This window comes from Mytilus galloprovincialis, chromosome 7, assembly GCF_965363235.1.
Source record: "Mytilus galloprovincialis chromosome 7, xbMytGall1.hap1.1, whole genome shotgun sequence".
Lineage (NCBI taxonomy): Eukaryota > Metazoa > Mollusca > Bivalvia > Mytilida > Mytilidae > Mytilus > Mytilus galloprovincialis.
Genome location: NC_134844.1, coordinates 46,084,075 through 46,107,960, shown reverse-complemented (window position 1 = coordinate 46,107,960; position 23,886 = coordinate 46,084,075). Strand labels below are relative to the sequence as shown.

Here is a 23,886-nt window from a genome sequence, read left to right as displayed (position 1 = left end):
AAAGATATCAACAAAGTGATAATGCAGAAAATATAGATGGAGAATGTGTCCCCATGGACACAGCTGATGCACCTGCTGCATACTTTATTTCAACATTATCAAGGGATATAACTGTAAATGTCGGACACTATATACCCAAATTGGTAATTGATCTGAGTTTTGTGATAAAATGCATTCTGTATAAGTTTCATAACATTTAGTTGAGGCAAACCAAAGATAGAGAATTGAAATGAAAAATTCTAATTTTTTTTCATTTGTAAAAAGCCAATACTCTAGAATGTAAAAGTGTTGCACCCAAAATTCAAGCTTGATCTGTGTTGTTGTAATAAGCATTGTAAATAAGTTTCATAACATTTGTTTGTGGCAACTATTCACCAGTGAGACATCATTGAAAATATATATACAAATATGTTCAATATAAAAAAGAAGATGTGGTATGATTGCAAATGAGACATCTCTCCACAAGAGACCAAAGGACACAGAAAATATCAACTATAGGTCACCATACAGACTTTTTCAAGGAATTTTTGCAGTTTAAATTGTTCTTATGTTGAGCTGCAACACCACTATTCAAGGTCAGAAACAGGATGTGATGCTTGCAAACATGTTTAACCCTACAACATACTATATATGTCTTATTTAAATTCAATGGTAGTGGTAAGTTGCTGTCTATTATATATTTCTTTTTACATATATCAAGCTTTTGGTATTATTGTTTGAATTGTTTTACATTTTGTCAATAAAGGACCAAGCTAAAATTTCAATAAAAGATGCATTTTGCTCATTGTTAAAGGCTTATCAGGAACCTATTGTTGGTTTCAAATACCGCATTTTGGTTTTTGATGGATATCTTTCTCACTGGAAATAATACCACATCTTCTTATTTTCATATAAAAGACAAGTGATGTTTTATGAATTTATTTGTTTCATTCAGATATTACCTTCCTGACCATCATAATAAGAAACTATAAATAGACATATTAAACAAATATTTTTACCATCAGCAACAAAAGACCTGCAACAGACTTATTAACAAATTATAAATATGGTAATAAAGAGAATAAATATGAAGTTTCAGACCTAAAATACCACAGTCTTAGCTGCATATCGTAATTATAATTGTAACTATTTCCAGAATTTTTTTTAAATTCATGTCAAAGTTGTGATGAAAAACTTCCAAAGTGTAAATACTGATATCTGTAAGACCTGAACAATGTTGTTTTGTGATCTATAATACTTTTTGATTTTTGAATTCAAGGAGCCAAAATTGTTGCCATAACATACCTTTCTTCATCTTCATCTTCTAATTCCTATGTAAGTCATGATAATGCACACAGAATTTAATTTCTGATTAATTTTTTTTTTACACTCTTTGTCTTTCAACACCCAAACTGAGATTAATAACAGCAAAAACAGCTGTAGCACACATATATATATTTTAAAGTCTACAATATTTAACAAGAAACAAAACTAAAAACAAATAATGAAAAAAAAAAAACATAAATTATCTTTCAACATTTTAAACACAATTATTGGAAATAAAATACAAATGTTTTAAGTACATATAAAATACAAATGAAATCATATAATTTATCACAGATAATAAATGTGGGCATTTGAATCAAAGTTACCTACTGAAAAAGAGGGAGGGCTGGGAATTAGATTTTAAGTAAGATGGGTGATATGTGAACCAATTTCTATATTAGGCATATGTAATTTTCTATTTGTGGGAATTTGAGAAATACAGGTGTGCCCCATCCCTCAGGTATATTTAAATAAAAAAAGCCCATGGTCAAATAAGATATTTAAGTGGACTTTCATTGATCCATTCTTAGTGTCAACTCAAAGCATGATTTTTGTTGTTGTTCAAGATGTTAAACACCCCAAACTAACTAAATAGTCCTTTTTTATTAAGTACAAATGTATATGAACTCATGTTTTTGAAAAATTCATGTTTATGAATGTCTTCAATGTTGTGACTCTTTTTTTCCCCATAACACACATTTTCCTTTTCATATAAGACTTCGAAAGAACACAAAAGGTCATTTACCAAAATTAAAGTAGATTCTGGATTTTTTTCTTTCCAGATGAGACCCAAATCATACCAATTTGACTATTAAGTAAAAGTCTGAGTCAGCCTTTTCCCGCCATTTAAACAGACATTAATATCTCAAAAAGGAGCTCCATAACCTGTTGATATTTTTAGAATATTATATTCCTTAATTAATGGTCTTCTGACTTTTAGTATTAATTTCAAATACTAGATTATCTTAAATTTCACCTAAGCATGCTAAGTACATCCTTAGCTGAAAATAATGATGCAAAAAACTATATCTGCATTATTTTGGTTAAAAAATTGTAGGATATCATATAAGAAATGGTATGATTAAGAGTAAGACAAATCATCTTAATAATAAAAATGTAACAAGTTCAATCAATACTTTTATGAATTTTTAGTTTATTGACACAAAATATAAATTAAATAATGGTAAACACAACCTCATAATATTTGCAAACAAAACATCCACATTTTCTTATTTTATTGAAACATAAAAATAAAAGTCTTCTTAAATCTGTAGTTCCTTCAGAGTGGTTTGACCACAATGTACATGTAAAAAATGGACGGATATCATTTTGAGAGGCAATTTGTAACTACATGTATATCATATAAAAATAGCACTTCTTTTCATTATTTTAATTTTGAAAACCTTGATATACATTTCTGTAACTTTATAAATAAATATATGCATTCCACATCGCCTTATATGATATGTATAATATGTATTTATGACGGTATTATTGACAACTTGTATTACTCAATTTATTTCACTTGACTGGGCGGAGTTTATCCAGTTCGCTCATAATAAACCAGTCAATCTATAGATAGGTGTTTTAGGATACACTCATCAATGAAGTGTCCAGTCATTCTTTTGTAAATTCCTTTTATGACACTGATAGGTGATTAGAAATCAGTAATAACTATAACGGCAATCATTGTAATCACGACATTTTCAAATCGACTGTCCTCTTGCAAATTAAAACGTAATCTCCACCCGATCAGTTGAAATAACATTGGTAATAATAATGTGAAATCTAATCATTGCGATTGCAAAACTTTTTATGAAGAAAATTCACTACATGTAGTTTGAATTATCATCACATTTTCCACATTAATAAAAACATAGCAATAATTTGGAAATTACAGTACCTGAAAAATCTTTTAAGAAATTTATATAGTATCCCTTAATAAAACACTTATTTAAAATTATAGTAAAAATTCTGAAACATTATTTTTTTAGTTGGATACCAATTTTCCTGGATTTTGTGGGTATAGGTGAACCTTGAATTTAAATGTTCAACTAATTACAAATTTTTCATAGACTTGTATGAAGACTTCAACAAAACCACCAAATTAAACCTGCATGGAAGTGTAATTTTTCCTCAATCAACGAAAATTGGTACTCACGAAAATAAATGAATCCACAGTAACCCATTCTTAAAAAAATATTTTGTTTTTGTCTAAGATGATTTAAGTACACTCCAAGCATCTTCAGTGACATTAGAGTTGTTTTGACTAGCACTGTTTATGTGTCTTTCTTTAAGTATCTCATATAAATGACTTTCACCGTACACTTTGTGATATATCACTAGGAACCTGTTTTTATAATTTTAAAAAGTGAGCTGACATTGTTACTTTTGATCGCTTGTCTACATGCTGATATCACTTGTGTCTTGTATTTACCAACTGAAAAGAAATAGAAATAATATATTAGTATACATTCTTATTTAACCATAGCATATTGTTGCATGCATTCCTAAGCACCCTAAACAAGTAATCAGTTTTATAACCAAAACAATACAAATATTAAATAATATTCTTGCAAGAGTCATCTGTTTATCTGATTTCATCTCGAGCAAATCAAGATTGGAGTCTAGTGCACCCACAAGAGAGGTTTGAACTCACAACCTCAGTGGCTAGTGATTACAGTTAATGAACTGATTAGACCACTCAGCAACTGAGACCCCTTTAATAATATAGGACAAAGAAATCTAAAGAAGCCTGCATAATCAGAAATATTCCCATTTGGGTTTTATGTCACATCTCAGATTATCTCTGAATTCAAATTGAAAAAATAGTAAATACTCTTAAGGACAGACAAGCTTTAAAATTGCAGTAAATGAATTGGTAAATATTACATTTCCAAGGGTAAACAATCATTTGGTGTGGTTACAAAGACAGTATCAAATTGTTTTATATCCATTAAATGTTGTTCTGTTTACCTAAAAATTTCACTTCCTTTCATTTTAGATTTCCATCAGAAATTTCAATTTAAGTTAACATGACCCATTTTTTTTTTCTCATGGTCACCTATGGAAATTTCTTTTTTTAGGGTCAATAATCAACTAAAGCTACCAATTAAAACAAAAGAAAACTAATTCTATTGTAAAGAATAATTTTCTGTTTATAACAGAATTAAGTATAAAAGACAAAGTTTCTTATTTGAAAACTAAATTAGAAAAAGGCGAAGCACTAGTGAATTTCCTAATAACATAATGTTACCATTTAATTTAATTTTTAACCTTCATCAGATTCATGATATTAATATCATTATTTTATAAACATGTTAAATGCCAATTAGAAACCTTAAAAGTGTAGTCTCATTGGTAACCATACCACATCTTCTTTTTCATATCGAAAGTTAAACTTAGAAGCTACAAATATTTTGTTTAAATTTCCTTTTTTACAATAAGTTTGATTTGACACAAAAGTGGGAGGGAGATTTCTGTTATATATGGTCAACGTGTCAAAACAATCTCTGAAACTGAATAATAAGCTTGGACAATCAAGAAAGATATTAAAATTCAAAACCTGCATGATTTTCACGCTTCCATAAAAGACCATAGATTTCAATATACCTCTGAGCCTGCCAGATTTCTGTATAATTTGATTAACAATCTTTAGTGAGGCTAATAACTCCGTATGGTTACTACATCTAATTTTATATCCATTTATTAAGTCTCTATTCAAATTGTATAATTCTAAATATCCTTTACGCATGTTCTTCCTGAAATTATATAAAAGAATATTACATGTATTTTAAAAGACATTTATAGTTGCAAAGTAATACCATGATTTCCAATGAATTAATATTAAATCAATATTCCACATGCAAAGTAAATCTTGTAATTTCACTCCCCTGTAGTCATACAACAATAGGTGTTGACCATTTATTGATAATGATGAAACCAGCTAAATCCTATGGAAAAGTAATATTCCTGACTCAAGTTAGCAAATAATTAGTGTGTATGAAGAATCAAAATTTTCAAAAGGCGGAGTCATATAGATATGTGAACATATCCTAGCCATTCTTGTAAAAGTTTGTACTTATACTGAATCTTAAGCCTTACATGTCTCCCATAAGTCTTGCATCTTCAGCTCTCACCACCATACTTCTTATTAAATTGGAATGGTCAGCCATTTCTGCTGTTAACTTTTGTCGAACTACATGGAATTCATCAACCTATAAACAAAACAATGTTTTTTTCAAAATAAAACCAATACATACATTAAGGTCAGAGATGTGATACATTGTTGGTAACAGTGAGTACTGTATATAAAAAATACATCAAATATTTGAAGTATTCTTATTGAGACCACATCCGTCCTGAAGAACACTTAACAGTACTGTAAACCAACTTATATTGGCAGATACTTTATTTTGAGCTCTTTCTGGCCCACTTTGCAGCAATTTCATGATTTTCAGAGTAACTTCGTGGACTATAAAATATCTATTTTAAAATTTTCGCGATGATTTATATTTGCATTATTTTTCTACATGCAAAGTCGCTAAATTTATTACATTTAATATTTTTCTACATGCAAAGTCGCTAAATTTATTACATCTTTTTTCTACATGCAAAGTTGCTAAATTTATTATAAATTGTTTACGAAAATTAGTTGGTTTACAGTATTCCAAAGTCATTACACTAAATCATTGCTGTTTTTATGGCGCTTTCTTTCAAATCCTTTTCAATCTTTTCATACCATTTATCTTTTCTCAAATTTATAATGATATTCACTAATTCATAGAAAAGTTTTCTTTGACAGATTATAACTCTTGTCATTGAATTGAATAATACCATTTTCAATATTTTCCCTCAGTTATAAATTACTTAACAATTATTATCAAAGCACTTTTTGGATTAGAAGGAGAGAATTCAGTGAGTGAAGTATAATTGGTCAACTTAATTTGGTTTAGAGAATGGTTGTAATGAAGAATTTACAAATGTTTTGTTGCTGTTTCTGTGAATGTAAATGAATATGATTTTGACTTGTTTAATTATCAATTAAAGAACCTTAGTGAGCACGCTCACATACCCCACGTCCCCACATTGTCATTGGAGAAATTAAATAAGTATAAGAAAATAAAATTGTATAAGAAAAAATACTGAATAATAAATTCCTGTCAATATACACATCTACATAGTATGTCCTTATTATCTACAAAATTTCATGAAATTCTGTTGTGTGTTTTCAGAGGAGTTGAGATGACAAACTGTTGCAGAAGTACATTGAAGCAAATAAGTTCAAAGGGGCATAACTCCTAGAAAAAAAATTGAATCATAATTTCCTGTTGATATGCACATCTACGTAGTATGTCCTTATTATCTGAAAAGGTTTCGTGAAATTCTGTTGTGTGGTTTGAGAGGAGTTGCGATGACAAACTGTTGCAGTAGTACATTCAAGTAAATAAGTTCAAAGGGGCGTAACTCCTAGAAAAAAAATTGAATCGCAATTTCCCGTCGATATGCACAACTACATAGTATCTCCTTATTATCTGAAAAGGTTTCGTGAAATTCTGTTGTGTGGTTTGAGAGGAGTTGCGATGACAAACTGTTGCAGTAGTACATTAAAGTAAATAAGTTCAAAGGGGCGTAACTCCTAGAAAAAAAATTGAATCTCAATTTCCCGTCGATATGCACAACTACATAGTATGTCCTTATTATCTGAAAAGGTTTCGTGAAATTCTGTTGTGTGGTTTGAGAGGAGTTGCGATGACAAACTGTTGCAGTAGTACATTAAAGTAAATAAGTTCAAAGGGGCGTAACTCCTAGAAAAAAAATTGAATCGCAATTTCCCGTCGATATGCACAACTACATAGTATGTCCTTATTATCTGAAAAGGTTTCGTGAAATTCTGTTGTGTGGTTTGAGAGGAGTTGCGATGACAAGAAACAGGACTGACGGACTGACGGACGGACGGACGGACTGACGGACGGACGGACGGACGGACGGGTCAAAAACATTATACCCTCCGCAACTTCGTTGCGTGGGGTATAATAAAACATAACCAATACCTTGACCAGCAATTCTCTAAGTTTTTCCATTTCCTCTGGGAAATCCGCTGTGGACTGTAAATCATCAATATTCAGGAAAGAAGCCATTGCTTGTAATACATCACCTGCCATGTCCATATCATCTGTTTTGATTACAACCTGAAAACAGTGAAAATCGTGTGTATATTTGTACTCGCACATTTGTGTCATAGCTATCCTACATTCTGTCAGCGGCAACATTCACCTTTGCCATGCTCAATTTGATACATAGTTTTGATGATCTATCCTCTAACTCTTCCTCAAAGAAATCCACGAAAATTTGGCACTTAAAATTAGTTCTGCTTTCAAAATATTATATGCTTTGGCAATATTTTTTTTTTTATAGAATAGGTTTTAGAATTAAATGGCCTATAAATATGCTTTTATCTAAATTAGCTCTAGATCTGTTCAATAAATACTCCTCTGTATAAGCTTACCTGACCACTAGTCTCCATTTGTATAATAACAGGACCCGACCCTCGTAATGACATAAATGCTACATTTAAATTCCCTTCACAGGATATATCATCTTGTAAGAGAAAACTTTGGTTTATCCATAACAATACCTATAAAAATAAATTATTTAATCATGAGATAATGTTAAATTTGAATTTTTAACTGTACTTGAAGAACAACATGATCAGGTGTGTTTGATTTGTAACTAATTTTAATGAGGAACTAATTTTCTATTGTAAATTTATACACACAACTTTTTTAACCATAGGGTAGACGTCAAATTCTATAAAAGAACATTCTGTATGTGCTTGTCCCATGTCAGAATCCTGAAATTCAGTTGCTGCTGTTTGTTGCTGTATATCATATTAGTTTTCTCATTTGAATTGTTTTACATTTGTTATTTTAGGGGCTTTTTATAGCTTACTATACAGTATGAGTTTTGCTCATATTTAATCTTTATTTGATAGCTTGCATTTGATCTCTGGTGGAGAATTGTCTCATTTGCAATTATACCACATCTTCTTATTTCATTTTGAAATAAAAAATAATCAAAGAGCAGATTGCTCTGAGGGATACGATTGCCATTGTTTTCATTGACACATGTATACATGTAGCTGGATAATATTATTTTCAAAACTAATTCAACTGCACATGTAAAATGTAATTTACGTAATCTGAATAGTAACAAAATAGCCAATCCCGGTTAAAAGTGTATGAACAATGTACTTAGGCCTATTGTGTTTTATTTTTGTAATATCAATTCCAAGTTTACTTTCCACAGCAGTCACTGAGACTCAGAGTGAGAGAAGTATTTCACTTCGTATATTATCACCTATTTTCCTACGTTAATTCTAGGAGGAACCCCATTCCTAACTCTTTAAATATTTAATTTCCTTTGGGTCAGTGATCATGACGCCTTCCCGTACACATTCCTCGGTTTAAATTGCGATCGTTTTTAATACAATACGACATTTATCGACAGAACGAGTTAAGTTTTCTCAACGTAATGTTTTGGTTGAGAATTCACGGAAGTGACTTCCGGAAGGGAGACAACTCGAAACGATAATATGGAAGACTCCATTTCGCCTGAAGGGGTGTTGAAAATAAATCTTAACGATGTGGACTAATTTATTTTAATTTAAATGATGCATATGATTTAAAATTATGCAACAACAATAACCTCAATAGCAGACATACATAGAAAGGATCCCATGAGTTATAAATTAATCAATCGAGTGGGGAATCCAGAGCAACTATTTAACCTAGTACCCCTTGAAGTCAAGAAAACTATACGCATGCGCATAGTAACCTAAACAAACCCTGTAGTAAGAACGTATATTAAACCTAAATGGTTCTCTATTTTTTATGGAAGTACAATATCAAATATCAGTTTAATAACGGTGACATATAAGTAAAACTCCACTTCAGTTCTTATATGACAGAAATAGATTCATCGGAATTCAGAGAACTCTCGCATTTTTATCACAACTGGAGAATTCCCTCTGACGTGTTTCTAAATTTATAAAAACACTAAATATAAATACTGCTTGATTCTGATTTTCCATGTTGTTAAAAACACACATATAAGTCAAGGGAAATATCAAACATGAAGATTATGAAAAGAACATTATAGGAAAGTTGTTTAAGTTCAATCCCTTTGTTTGTTTTTACCTTTTAAACCAAGACAATCATAAGAATCTGAGACGGTCCTTAATGTTTAGAATAAAACGGTTGACGTGAGGGCATTGTCCTGAGCCACTGGTATAAGTCTACAGATTGCTTGAAAGCAATTGTATCCCAAAAAAACAAAAGTAAGGTTTTATATGTTTGTTTTCTCGAACCTTTTATTTATGACTGTTGTATGAATGTTTAATAAATTGAAAACTTAAAAAAAGAAAAAACTGATAGAATCATGCAGTTAACCGACTGACTTTATTTTCTTTCACATATAGAATAAATTAGAATACGTTAATCTCAAATCTTCTCTTATAATCTTATAAAAAGACATCAACATAGTTTGAAAAAGGTAGTGTTATACGCCCCCCCACCCAAACACACTTTTGAGTTCAGGTAGCAAATACACATACCCTTTGAACTCTATCATTGACTTGATAAGTGACAGAACTCTTAGGTTCTGGAATATCAGGTTTACATAAAGCATACATAGAAAATCTTGGCAATTGTCGTGTCAATTCAAATACATGGTATTGTCCACTGAAACAAGAAGAAAATTGATTTACATGATACAAAGCATAAAACATATATATAATGAACGTGTTACTTGATGTTTCATTCTGCTGGATTATGTTGAATTTTTAACTGTATGAATTGATTAAAAATTCACACTAATTTATGAGCAGTCCTCACAAAATTGGGAAAATAATTTAAATATAAAGAGAGCATACTGTAATCTCCCTGAAAATAATACAGAGTGTTTACCACATTTAGTTTAAGGACAATCAAGAAACTTAACAGGATGTAAAAATAAACATGGACAATTGTTTCCCAAACGTATTCTAATGACCAACACAGTGGCTGTTGTTGGTTGCTTTCTGTACAATATTTGCTTTTAGCTTATTGCTTTGTTATTAATCAGGCTGTTCTTTTTTAAATTGTTTACCATTTTTGTCATGTCAGTGCCTTTTATAGCTGTCTATACATTATGAAGACCATACAGTGACCTATAGCCGCTTTAATCCTTGTTATTTGGACTCTGGTGGGTGGGTGACTCATTAGCAATCATAATATATTTTTTCATATTTCATACTTTAATTCAGATTGAGAGATATACTGTTTTCAGATGTCATATGTGACTATTTAATTGTTTTAATTTCTGTGCCATTTGGTCTCTTATGGAGAGTTGTCTCATTGGCAATCATACCACATATTCTTTCTATACATATAATACACTTACCTGGATTTATAACCCACAAATGCTTTAATATGAAGATCTACAGGTAAATCTTTAGGTGGTACTATAGGACATTTTAAACAATTGGATAATATACTGGGGTGTGGATGTCTGAAAGTAAACACATTTGATATTTATTGTAGAATTACTACTGTTAAATTTGATTGACATCGGTTTTTCAAAGAATCAAGTAAGTAGGCAAAAATCAGAGAAGAATCTAAAGTTATATCATGTAATGAAAGACTTTTAGTCTTTTCTATTCTTCTGATATATAAATACGAACACATAATTTTCAACTAAACAGAATATTGCAGAGTTGATTTGACAGTTTTGTGGTCAATTTTTTTATTCAACATCTCCCATAAGACACAGATGATGCAATTGCATATCATGGAAAGTTATAAAGGGACATAACTGAAGAATAGTAAAAGTGACTTTACACAAATTTGTACTTGATCTGAATTTTATAGTTAAAAGTATCGTGTATAAGTTTCATAGAATTTGGTTGGTGCAAAACTTAAAATTTAAAACAGACACAAAAAAATCAGCAAATTCTCCATTTGCAAAGGTTTTGTGGTTAGAAGTATCTATAATACTAAAATTACGAGGTCCAATTTGTCAGCCGTCATCACGTAAAAACGACGAATCACAGAATTCAACTTTATATATAACTAATATAGTACAAAAGTGTAGACTAAAAATTACACCACTCCAGGCCCTTTTGTTTTCCACGTAATTAATATTGCCAATAATTAAGAAGTTCCGGGTCGAATCCGCTACCGATACCAATAGTATATTCACCTGTTACCTATTACCTTATCTGTACGTTCCGCATCTGACAGGCGCACCACCAAACGTTGTATTCAGGATTAATATGCTATATACACGGGTCATAACCACAGGGTTGACACTACTAAATTGTCAAATTGTTACCTATTGTAGTATTTTAATCAGTAAGACTTTCTAAGATAACAATACGAATACTAAAAATCTGGACTAAAAATAAGGCGAATAGGTACAGTTTTCAATTTGTTAGTGGGCATGACGTAAAACAGCGAAGCAAAGAATTCAACTTTATTTATAACTTATATAGGACAATGCTGTAGATTAAAAAATACTCCATACACCTTTTGTTTACCAAATAATTAATATTATTGTTTCAGTTCGACGGGTTCAAACAGAAAGACTTGAAAGCAGAGAAAAACTGTGTATCTTATAATCGGCATGACTTTATCAGATGACAATACTAATACTAAAATAAGGCTTGCGCATAGTTATATACTTTAATTCAGTCACGGACCCGTGATATCACGGGTGTGTTCTAGTTGTGTATAAGTTTCATAACCTTTCATTGAGGCAAATTAAAGTTATAGAGAATGGAAACCAACTTTGGGACGTATGAATAGACAACATACTTACAGACGGACAAGGGTAAAACTTAATGCCCCCAACTGCCATGGCAAGGTTATAAAAACACATTTACCACTGTATTGACCAATTCTAGTTTATTTACAGTGTCATTTTCAAGAATCTTTCATACCGATTAGTTCAAGTTATCAAAAGGAAAATGTGTTACTATTACTGTAATCAAAACATTTTGTTTTAAGACATCCCCTTTTCTCAGTTTTGTTTTTAGTAATATATTTGCACATATTTTCATTTGAATTTTTATAATATTTTAAAATAAAGATTTTAAAGTACTCAACAAAATACTGAAATCAGTAATTGCAAAAAAGAGAGAAAAAACAAAATAGCAGACTTTGAGAGGGACAGTTGCAAAAGAAATTCCCCCTAGAGTAAATGTATAATTCACTCATACCACATCTTATAATATCTTTTTACAGTGTTGTTCTCTTATTAGGCCTTCCTGTCCAAGTGACTGATTATACATATTATTGTAACTGTTGATAAAACTATTGGATTGATTCAATATTCAGTAATGAAAATCGCAAAGTAAAGATATTTTTCTTTAACATTAATAAAAAAAAAGCTTCTACACAAACTCACACAACATGACTTTCTCCATCAAAAATTCCTTCAGCAAATAACAATACTGTTCTAATAATTGTATCTGAAAAAATAAAAAAATCCTTAAAATAGAAATCTTTCATAAATATGTAACTGAAATCTGTATATGACAAATATTTTCTGTAGTGCAGTATAAAAACAATTGTAAAGTAATTTTGCCAACTAGCCATCTTCATTTTCTTTGCTTCCTTTCAAAAATACACAGTAGATCAGTCATCTTTTTATTTTAGCATTTCAAAGTTATTACCAAATCCTTATAATATAAAATTTAAAAAGTTCAATTAAGCATAAAGAATGTCAAAGTTCTGTAATCCAATATTCACACTTTAACAAAATATTTTTTGAAACTATCAAACCCCAGAAGACAAAATAAATAGCATATACTACTAAATAGCATAGGAAAGTTAATAAAGAACTGTCTAATTTACAACATTAGATGATTTTTGGTTCATTGCTGTTTGAAAACCTGTAATTGACTGAATTATATATGAATGACAGAGTAAATCTATTCCTTTGATATCTGCAAGTTTTTTTTTTGATATTTGCTTTGATTTTTTTGTGTACTTTTTTTCTAAATGAAGACCAACTGTCCCTAGGTAAATACAAGTAAAGACTATGATCCATATACTTACCATTAGTTGTACCAACAAATAGCTCGACATGTGGCTGAAATAAAACAGAGTTACCAAACTGAACAGATGAGCATTGTATACATACAGATTTCATACTATAAATTCAGAAATTATTGAGAGATTTTTTTTATTGTGTATATTAATGACCAATGTAATTAGGTCAGTATCACGAAAAATATGAACTCAAATTCATAAATCTGACACATATACTTGTAATATCATGATATATTGATAAAATAAAAAAAGATTGATTTTCAGTGTATTTCAATAAGACAGCAATTCAACTTTGTATGGTATTAAAAAAAAACACCTTCAGCTCCTGTTATGAGCATATTAATGCAATCTGAAGGGTTTGCATTTTTGAGACCCACTACTCACTTTTGCAATAAGTGTCTACACAACTTTAAGTGTATAACATATCACTTGACTTATGTTCTCTGTCCAAACAAATGTTTATGCCGTACTGGTTGCCTTCATCCTATTCCTTTACAGGGGCGGATCCAGCCATTTTAAAAAGGGGGGGTTCCAACTATATGTCCCCATTCAAATGCGTTGATTGCCTAAAAAAGGGGGGGCTTCAACCCACCGAAACCCTCCCCCTGGATCCACCAATAGTTTATGTTTTATCACATTTTCTTCCATAGAATGTGTTAATTACCAACTCTATTATACATATAATTATACATATATTTTTTCATCAACAAAAAAAAACCCAAGTAGTACTACATAATTACACATTTGATACTGATTAACACTAACAAATAACCAAGTAACTATATCATTAAATTTAATAAACCAATAGTTATAATTTATCATCAATATAAGAAAAACTTACAGGTTTGCCTTCTTCTCCAGGATTAACTGTTAATGTTGTCTGTAACTGTGTTGATGCCTGTCAAGTTACAAAATAATGCAATGAATGATATATTTGAAAGAAGACTTAAGCAATTATGTCTCCAATTTATTCATTATTGGCGGGAAACCAACTTTCATGGATTGCATGGATATAGGCGAAATATAAATTTTAACATGCGCAAAGTACAAATATTCTATAGGCTATTAAGCTATTTGGCAGACTTTGATAACAGCCATTCAGTATTGCAACTTTGATATATTGGTTAACATATATAATATTTCATGGATTTGCTTTTAAGTGCAAATCCAACTCAAATCCTTTCAATTATCAGTTTTAAAAGATTAAGTACTACTAAAAGTCTCATATTCAATTCAATGATTTAATTTAAAGGCTAATAATAATACTTTTACATATATCACTTCCAAAAAGGTCATCTTTGCCTGTGAAGATCACAACTAATAATTTAAAGTTTCTTTGAATCAACTTACTGGAATAACTCCCATAGCTTGTTGATCTAACTCGCCACCTGGTGGGAAAGGTTTCTCGGCTGAGAACTTATTCCCACTAGCAGCAGCTGTTTGTTGCATTTGTAAGGCTAAAACTCCTGCTTTTGTATTCTCATCATAATTCTTCAGCTCCATTTGTAAATTCTACAATAATTATAAATATTCTTCAAATTATAAATCTTTGATTTGCTTTTGGATTTGTTTTTAATTAATTTCAACTTCGTTTTTGATTTGGCCTTCCAGCAGATTGATTTGAATGTCACTGGTGAGTCATATGTAGACAAAATGCACAAATGGTGTACCAAATTATAAGCCTCATAGCTTTGAAGTTTTCATTAACACAGTTCAATCTTGCCATAAGTAAACAATACGTTTATATTGAAACTAAATGTTTATACTGATTTAATTCATGTTTTAACTTTTAAAATTTGATTCCTGTCCTGTCCTCATATAGAAATTAACCATGACATTAAGTAACAAGAAACCTATTATACTAGTAACATGAAAAAGATGAATGAAATTATTAAAAAAATAAAATTTTTCTAACCTGTTTTCTAAGACTTAGTTCTCGAATAGTATCCTGCTCTAAGTTGGCATCCATCAGATTCCCTCTCATTTCTGCTGGAGCTGGATTGTATGCTTTTACTGTAAGCAAAAAATCAAGAATGTGTCCAAAGTACACAGATGACAAAATCGCACTATCATTTTCTATGTGCACTGAACCGTGAAATTGCAATAAAAACTTAATTGGCATTAAAATTAGAAAGATCATATCACAAGGAACATGTGTACTAAGTTTCAAGTTGTCAAGACTTCAACTTCATCAAAAACTACCTTGACTAAAAACTTTAACCTGAAGCAGGACAGACAGACAAATGAAAGAACGGATGGACGGACACACAGACCAGAAAACATAATGCCCCTTTACTATCGTAGGTGGGGCATAAAATAGAAGATTGATTTAGAAAACTTAAACATTTAAAAATGATGATTGAAAATGTCTACTATGGACTTAATTTTTTTTCTCACTCCAATATAATACCATTCATATCTAAAGAAAATAAATAATAAACTTTATATAAGGTTATTTGACAATTTATGAAACGACAAAAGGAACAAGATACTGGTTGATCACCATTAATTTACCAAGGATGAATAAAAATAATGATCAGTCTCAAGAAGACATCTACTCAATGAAATTAGTCCTTTTATATACAAACAAGCGTAAAATTCACTGAACAAAATATTTCTTTTAATTATATCCTTTTACATCATAAGTTTTTGTAATTTAAAATTTATTCTAAATGTCAATCTGACTTACTCTCTCCTTCAGTAGAAACACACAATAACTGCTGAGTTCCATCAAGTCTGTATTCAGCCTAAAATATATATTTGTTTCATTGAAAACAAACAGAATTGTGATAGACATGATTAGGAATTAATTTCTTAATCATAGTTTGCAAGACTTAATAGAAAAATACATGTAACAAAGATAGTTTTAATCTAGGGGCTGGTCACTTTAGAGCTTGATATTTGTACCAGTACTTATATTGGTGGTCTCAAGATTTCTTTGGTTTTTGTGTAATTTGTATCTCATGTCATCCATTATTCATATTGAATTAAAAGAAATATAATAACTAATCATTAAACATCTTTAATTTAAACAAACCTGTACAATACCAGCAACAGCAGATGCAAAATTATCTTTGAATATAACTTCCCCAGTTCTGTCACTTCTGGCATCAATCTGTGGACAAAAACAAATTAGAAAATAATAGATAAATATACAACCTAAAACTAACAGAAATTCAACTATTTTTGTTATAACACCCTAATGTAAATTAATAAAATTGAGAATGGAAATGGGGAATGTGTCAAAGAGACAACAGCCCCACCATAGAGAAGACAACAGCAGAAGGTCACCAACAGGTCTTCAATGAAGCGAGAAATTCCCGCACCCGGAGGCGTCCTTCAGCTAAGAGTTTTCTGGATGTGAATAAAGAATTGCACTTCCCATTGGAAATAAATTGCTATACTATTATCATTGGCCTCTTAACCCTTACATCATTTTACTCATGCTTACAAATAAGTTGAAAATATTTACTGGTATCTTGTCTGCTAGTTATTTATCTATCTACCTAGTTTGACTGGTATCTTGTCTGCTAGTTATTTATCTATCTACCTAGTTTGACTGGTATCTTGTCTGCTAGTTATTTATCTATCTACCTAGTTTGACTGGTATCTTGTCTGCTAGTTATTTATCTATCTACCTAGTTTTACTGGTATCTTGTCTGCTAGTTATTTATCTATCTACCTAGTTTGACTGGTATCTTGTCTGCTAGTTATTTATCTATCTACCTAGTTTTACTGGTATCTTGTCTGCTAGTTATTTATCTATCTACCTAGTTTGACTGGTATCTTGTCTGCTAGTTATTTATCTATCTACCTAGTTTTACTGGTATCTTGTCTGCTAGTTATTTATCTATCTACCTAGTTTGACTGGTATCTTGTCTGCTAGTTATTTATCTATCTACCTAGTTTTACTGGTATCTTGTCTGCTAGTTATTTATCTATCTACCTAGTTTGACTGGTATCTTGTCTGCTAGTTATTTATCTATCTACCTAGTTTGAGTAATGTCTTAGTTAACAATATACTTAACAATGTCTTCAAATTCAAAAACTATTACCAATTTTCATCATGCATTTTCCAGCTAATAAGACGATGCTTGTGAAAATTGTATTTATTTTCTATGACAATCTAATGAGACAAATAAAATAAAAAAATCAAGAAATTTTGTATCTAGCTTTTCATCGTGTTTTTTTTTTGGACAATATCTTTAAGTTGATGAGGTAGATACAGCAAAAATCCTTCTTATACTAGTTGTCCTTAACACTATTTTATTTGTCTTATTTATATATTAGTAAGTACCTTTCCATTACTCCATCCTGTTATTAATTCTGCTACACCATCAGAATCTATATCAAAACTGTGGATAGTCAGGGCTTGATTCTTAGACTGAAATATACAAGGTTCAATATTCATAAATGTCTATGTTTTAAATGAAATTAAAGGATTTTCAAGATTAATTCAAAATAATAATATTAAGGTAGAAATGTGTCACATCTTAAAATCCTTAGTTTATCAAACAGAAACAAATGCTTTATTGATCAAGAAATAGCCATAAAAATGATACATAGTTATTTAATAGTGTGTCTTTCTATGTTTTAATGTTACACAACTATTTAAGGTAAGGATGAAGGTTGAAGCCAGTTAAAACCTTTAAACCCGCTACATTTTTTGGCACCTATCAGTGGCAGATCCAGAACTTTTTGTAAGGGGGGCCCTCTGACTGACCTGACTGAGTGGTTGTAGTTTGCTTATGTGGTTTATAAGTGTTTCTCGTTTTTTATATAGATTAGACTGTTTGTTTTCCTGTTTAAATAGTTTTACACAAGTCATTTCTGGTTTACTTTGTAGATTGCTGGTCGGTGTTAGCCAAGGCTCTGTGTTGAAAGCCTTTATTTGACCTATACTGGTTTACTTTTTCAAATTGTGACCTGAATGGAGAGTTGTCTCATTGTCACTTGTACCACATCTTCTTATACCTATCAATCTCCTAATAACAAATAAAAATAACACATTTCCTCCTTAACTTATTTTGTTTAGAAACAACCGTATGTAAATCCTCCCCCTTTTGCATTAAAACAACTAACCTTAATTCTCCAGTATCTAGCTGATCTATCATAAACACCTACTGTACCATTAGCCAAGGCATACCCAAACCTGGAATCCATCATGGGACACAGAGATGTAATGGCCTAAAAACATAGAATTATAAAGTAAATTACTAAAAGCCTCTATGTGACTTCATAAATTATAGATCACATGATCATAATTGAAAACTTCAATGTCATAATATTTCACTAGAGTAATTTTAGAGTTCAACATAACAGTAAATAATTTTTAAATAGTAAATAAACTGTTGATTGTAACATTTTGATGAACAAATTTGTGATTTTGTGAAAAAAAGCAAAATCAGCACATATATAGGAGTAAGTACCTCAGTTTCTGTCATTTCAGCAATAATTTCATCTTCTCTAAAAACTCTTATATCAAAATCTTCAGAACCAACGACAAGCTGCAAGAGGAAATAAAATAAAATGTGTATCTCTAAAACTTGCTAATCTCATAAACTTTTACTGTCTTAAAATACAAAAATCTTCAATAATGAATTGAAGTAAGTATAATAAGGGAGATAATCATATATAGCTACCTTATCAATTATAACATATTAACCAGTTTTTATTTTTCAAAATAAAACTATATAAATAAGATCATATCTTTCTTGATAAGAAAATTACTCATTTTTCAACCAAGATTGTTAAACTATATTTGATATTTGTCTTTCATGATAAAAAGTCTGCCATTTCTACCAGGTACTTTTAATTGGAACAAATGCTAACTGAACATACTATTAATGACCTAATAATAATATTCATGTAATATTTCCATTTTTAAACTTGTAATCCTAGATAATTATAGATTATCGTTGATCATCTTTAATGAGATTCATTTTCTCTCATGAGCCTGTATGGCAAAAGTGAGAGAGCAATCGAGTTGAGATGACCAATGATAATCTATTTATCATTATTTTTACCTGATTTTGTCCTTGTGCATTAAAATCCACCAAAGCAAGGGAACATACATTGTCTCCAGTTACCTGTAAATAAGAGTATGTAAAAATATAGATTATTATTATTACATGCAAAACAGATATTACAGAAAGATACTCATTTAATTTATTTGAATTGCACTAAATTTTCAATAAAAAAATACCAAATAAACAACCCTCTTATTGCCTTTTTTAACCATTACAGTTATTATAAAAAAGAAGATGTGGTATGATTGCCAATGAGACAACTCTCCACATGAGATCAAAATGACACAGAAATTAACAACTATAGGTCACCGTACGGTGTTTGTTTTTCAGTTAGAATAAAAAATGAAGGTTGATGTAACTTCATCTTCAACACTAATTCTATTTTAATACTGTTAACCTACTAATTTGTGTGATTTTGCAATAATATTTTAATATTGCAAGTTCCTTAGATAACTTTCTGTATGTTTCTCTCCATAAGAGAAGATCCTTTTTTTTTCAAATTTGCATATTTTTTTCTCTGTTAAAAGTCATGAAAAAAATATTTGCAAAAATAAGGTATTTTATCATAGATATTGTAGCGGATAAATATGATCCTAAACATGCTAAATGTAAGCTAATAAAATAGCAACCAATTGATGTTAACAATATAAAAAAGAAGATGTGGTATGATTGCCAATGAGACAACTATCCACAAAAGACCAAAATGACACAGACATTAACAACTATAGGTCACCGTACGGCCTTCAACAATGAGCAAAGCCCATACCGCATAGTCAGCTATAATAGGCCCCGATAAGACAATGTAAAACAATTCAAACGAGAAAACTAACGGACTTATTTATGTAAAAAAAAGAACGAAAAACAAATATGTAACACATAAACAAACGACAACCACTGAATTACAAGCGTTTCATATTTTTCTTAAAACAGTCTATTGTCAATGAAAGTACTCACTGTCCAAAATATATCATTTCCATCCTGGTTATATCCTTGTAGTGAACAGTTACCACCAATCAATACCATTGGTTCAATAATGGTCCCTAACTTTCCTATAACAATACAGTTGGCTCCATCGGCACACTATAATAAAAATTTTAAGACAAAGGTTATAATCAAAATGATGGCGTATAAAGAAATGTATATGAAAATTTATAATTAGTTAGTGATGCTGGTATTTTTTTGGTATTTAAAAAATAATCTTGTTAAATAACTAGTCACTGTAAGGTGTGTAAAAAAATCTATGACAATTTGACAAAGAGCTTTAAAATGAAGATTACACAAGTATATCATACTGTGTATTTATGAGGGTTTGGATGGGGTTAAATGATTAAAGAATAATGCCCTTAAAAAATGAAGATTAGAGAATATCGGGCAAAAAAAAATGAAGATAAGAGAAAAAAGGGGTTAATTTTTTGAAGATTAGAGAAAAAAGGGGTTATTTTTTTGAAGATTTGAGAAAAAAGGGGTGAAAATAAAATGTTGACAGAATAACAGACCCCCCGTCCAGACCCTCATTTATTCATTTTGGTGGCTACCAATTTTCATGGATATTTGATTTCATGGATTAGCCAATTAAAAGTCTCCGTATAGACCTATAGGAAATTTTTTACTTTGTTGGATATTTAAGTTTCTTGGTAAACCTTTACCCTGATAACCCACAAAATCTTTAAAAAAAAAATATATCCCACAAAAATACATCACTTTTGTTAATATTGAACTCACATCCTTGTAAAACAAATCACTATTATTATTGACATCATAAGCCAGTATATTTGTTTGTGTTCCAATGGCCAGTATATCATTCTTTCCATTTAGTGATCCAGCACACACTGATGATACTTGTTGATTTATATTTAATAAATTGATATCTTGGTCTTTTGTGGTGTCCACTCTTCCTCCACGCTGACCTCTTGTGTGTGGACTATGAATCAATACCTGAAAAAATATTTATACTATGTTTAACACCAATTAACTTTATTTATTATTTAAATCACTTTCACTCAAATTGTTAACTTAAGATTAAACTGGTACCCTTTGAAAAAAACACACACTGTCTACGAAATGATTTTTTTTATTTGTTTGTGTTGTTTACTAGCTGTCTTATTGATGTATACCAGAAATAATCCCACATTGCTGAAAACTTGATCTCAAATTTTACTGTTACAAATCCACATTTAATGTGACATTTTTAATGGCATGTACAGTGGACTGAAGATTAGCAAGTAAAAATCAAACAAAAGTATAAAAATTTACAGGTCTAACATTGTTGGGTTGATGTTTAGACGAGTTGTATATATATATATATTATAAGTCTAAATTGAAAGCTATATATATATAAATGTAACCATAATTAATTTGTACAGTCTTTTGATGTCAATTGATGTATTTGTCACCATTTGTAAAAAATGATTTTGTATGACTATGAAAAAGAAATAAACTGGAAAAGTATTGTAATTTCATTTTCTATTTCATAAAATACATGTCTGAAATGGAATATGGAAAGTCTTCAGAATTTACTAATACAATTTTCATTAGAATAATCTTTACCCCCCCCCCCCCCCCCACCCCCCTTCCCCTTTAAAAGAAAAAAGTAGGACAAAATCTATGACATGGAAAGAAGTCATAAACCAAGTAGACCTTACCTATGGTACAGTTATCAAAGATATAGAAACAAGTATCCAGTTCATTTAACACTTCCATATGTTATCATCATATCATTTCTATTCTAAATCAAGACCTAGACAGATATGATACTGTGTTGTTCTCTAAAGAGGTTGGTGTTGATGTCAGATTTATGGTAAGTTTGGTAATCTGTTTAATTTTACAGACAATCTCTCTAAAAATTTGGCAATTTAAAGAAAATGATATTGTTTTGTTGAATAACATTTTTACCTCCGAAATGTCTTTTCTTAATATTCTGTTTTGTTGTGTTGTTGTCTCATTGGCATACTTACAAATGTATACCTGTTACCTTTTATCATTAGGTGAAAGGTTTTAGTCACCTGTACAGGCAAACAATACATATGATTATGTTCTGCAAGAACACTGACTCAATGGTACAAATCCTTGTACATGCATTTTCATGAATGTATTCATATTTAATTACATGCATATGTACATGTGTTTTTTTTTAAGTATCTACAAGTACATTGACTTGACCCCTCATACAATAAAATCCTTTTTGTTTTGTAAGATAGAAAATCTCACCTTTCCTGCTGTGGTAGCACATGTTAATGCTGGGTGTTTACCATCATATTTTCCAACAGTCACCATCCGCGGATTCACCTTGTGGTGAATTTTTAAATTAAATATTGGCACCAACATGATGAATTTTCATTGGTTGCTGCAAAATGAGAAAGATATTAGTTACTGTTTTGTATATTAAAAAAGTGAAATCACAATTACTGTAAATTCAGAAATTATTGTGAGGTTTTTATTATTGCTAAAAATGCGATAGAGTTGTATAGCAATACTTTAAACTCGCATTTAGAAATATTTTATATGGAATGAATAGATTTTTTTCTCCAAATGGCATTTAAGTCAAAACTAACAAAATCGCAATAATAAATGCACGCAATAATTTCTGAATTTACAGTAGATATTTTGATAAATTCAAATAAATAAGCAGCTACTGAAGTTCATGTACATGTTAAACCTGAATGTCACGGAATAGAAGTTCCTTCATACATTTTTTAATATAAGTTCCAAAAGGAAAACATATTCTGGAATAGTATTTCAACAGGAATAAATATTACAGTATATATGTTCCTAACAGAATAAATGGTATAGAATATTTGTTCCAACAGGAAAAGATATTATGACAATGTTGATAACAAAGTTTCCATTGGAACTTCTGTTAGGCGGAACAAATATATGTTGACACCTGAACAACAACATCAGAATTTCCAAAATGATTACAGGCTAACACAAAGTATGGAATTATTAAACATGTATGCGTGCCATCCCTACTTTTACTTGGGAAAGCCATTTGAGGAAGATGTGTCAAAGGCCATTGCAAGGCAAAGATATTTTCTATGTATACAAGAGGTACAGAGAGTTATTTTTAGAAACACATCTAGATAATTTTGTGTTTATAAAAATAATTTGTTTTTTTACCATGTTTACATTGATGCTTAATGACATATACAGGCACTATTTTTTCAACATCTGTATAAAATGGAATTCGAAATATAAGAGTTAAAATGTTGAATAGGTTTCATTACAGAGGCGGAATTAGAGGGAACAGAGGGTGCCTCCCCCTTTTTGGGGGAAATATTTGGTTGACTATTTAATTTAGGGAATCACTGAATCGGGCACCCTCTCAGGCAGTCAGTTCCAATCCCCCTTTATGAAAATATCTGGTTCGCCACTGCATTATGATAAACTACCAGAAATATATAAATTCTTGCAGAACTTTTGTATCGAATGAAAACATTCGCATACCGGAAGTGAAGCAGAAG

At 30.4% G+C, this 23,886-nt stretch overlaps 1 protein-coding gene across 1 annotated transcript; it reads right to left on the bottom strand.

Annotated features, from left to right (window-relative positions):
* Positions 1 to 902: 902 nt before the first annotated feature.
* Positions 903 to 23,875, bottom strand: LOC143083110 (BBSome complex member BBS2-like). Its single transcript, XM_076259342.1, has 22 exons — positions 23,815 to 23,875; positions 22,634 to 22,769; positions 21,149 to 21,361; positions 20,381 to 20,506; positions 19,424 to 19,486; positions 18,827 to 18,904; positions 18,480 to 18,584; positions 17,695 to 17,781; positions 16,435 to 16,512; positions 16,087 to 16,144; positions 15,313 to 15,410; positions 14,748 to 14,909; positions 14,239 to 14,295; positions 13,404 to 13,437; positions 12,751 to 12,814; positions 10,747 to 10,854; positions 9,920 to 10,046; positions 7,814 to 7,942; positions 7,359 to 7,496; positions 5,410 to 5,522; positions 4,918 to 5,066; positions 903 to 3,745 (listed from the first exon to the last, which is right to left on the bottom strand). Exons 2-22 carry the CDS (start codon positions 22,748 to 22,750, stop codon positions 3,648 to 3,650), a joined length of 2,202 nt encoding a protein of 733 aa, XP_076115457.1. The 5' UTR covers positions 22,751 to 22,769; positions 23,815 to 23,875; the 3' UTR covers positions 903 to 3,647.
* Between the last annotated feature and the right edge of the window lie 11 nt (positions 23,876 to 23,886).

Bases quoted from the DNA above. Each gene is read 5' to 3' on its own strand.
- LOC143083110 (XM_076259342.1), bottom strand. From the start codon at position 22,750: ATGTTGGTGCCAATATTTAATTTAAAAATTCACCACAAGGTGAATCCG. The intron at 19,487-20,380 runs GTGAGTACTTTC...TCTTATTTACAG, and splicing joins GAAATGATATATTTTGGACA to GTAACTGGAGACAATGTATG. The intron at 14,910-15,312 runs GTTAGAAAAATT...TAATTATTGTAG, and splicing joins AACTAAGTCTTAGAAAACAG to AATTTACAAATGGAGCTGAA.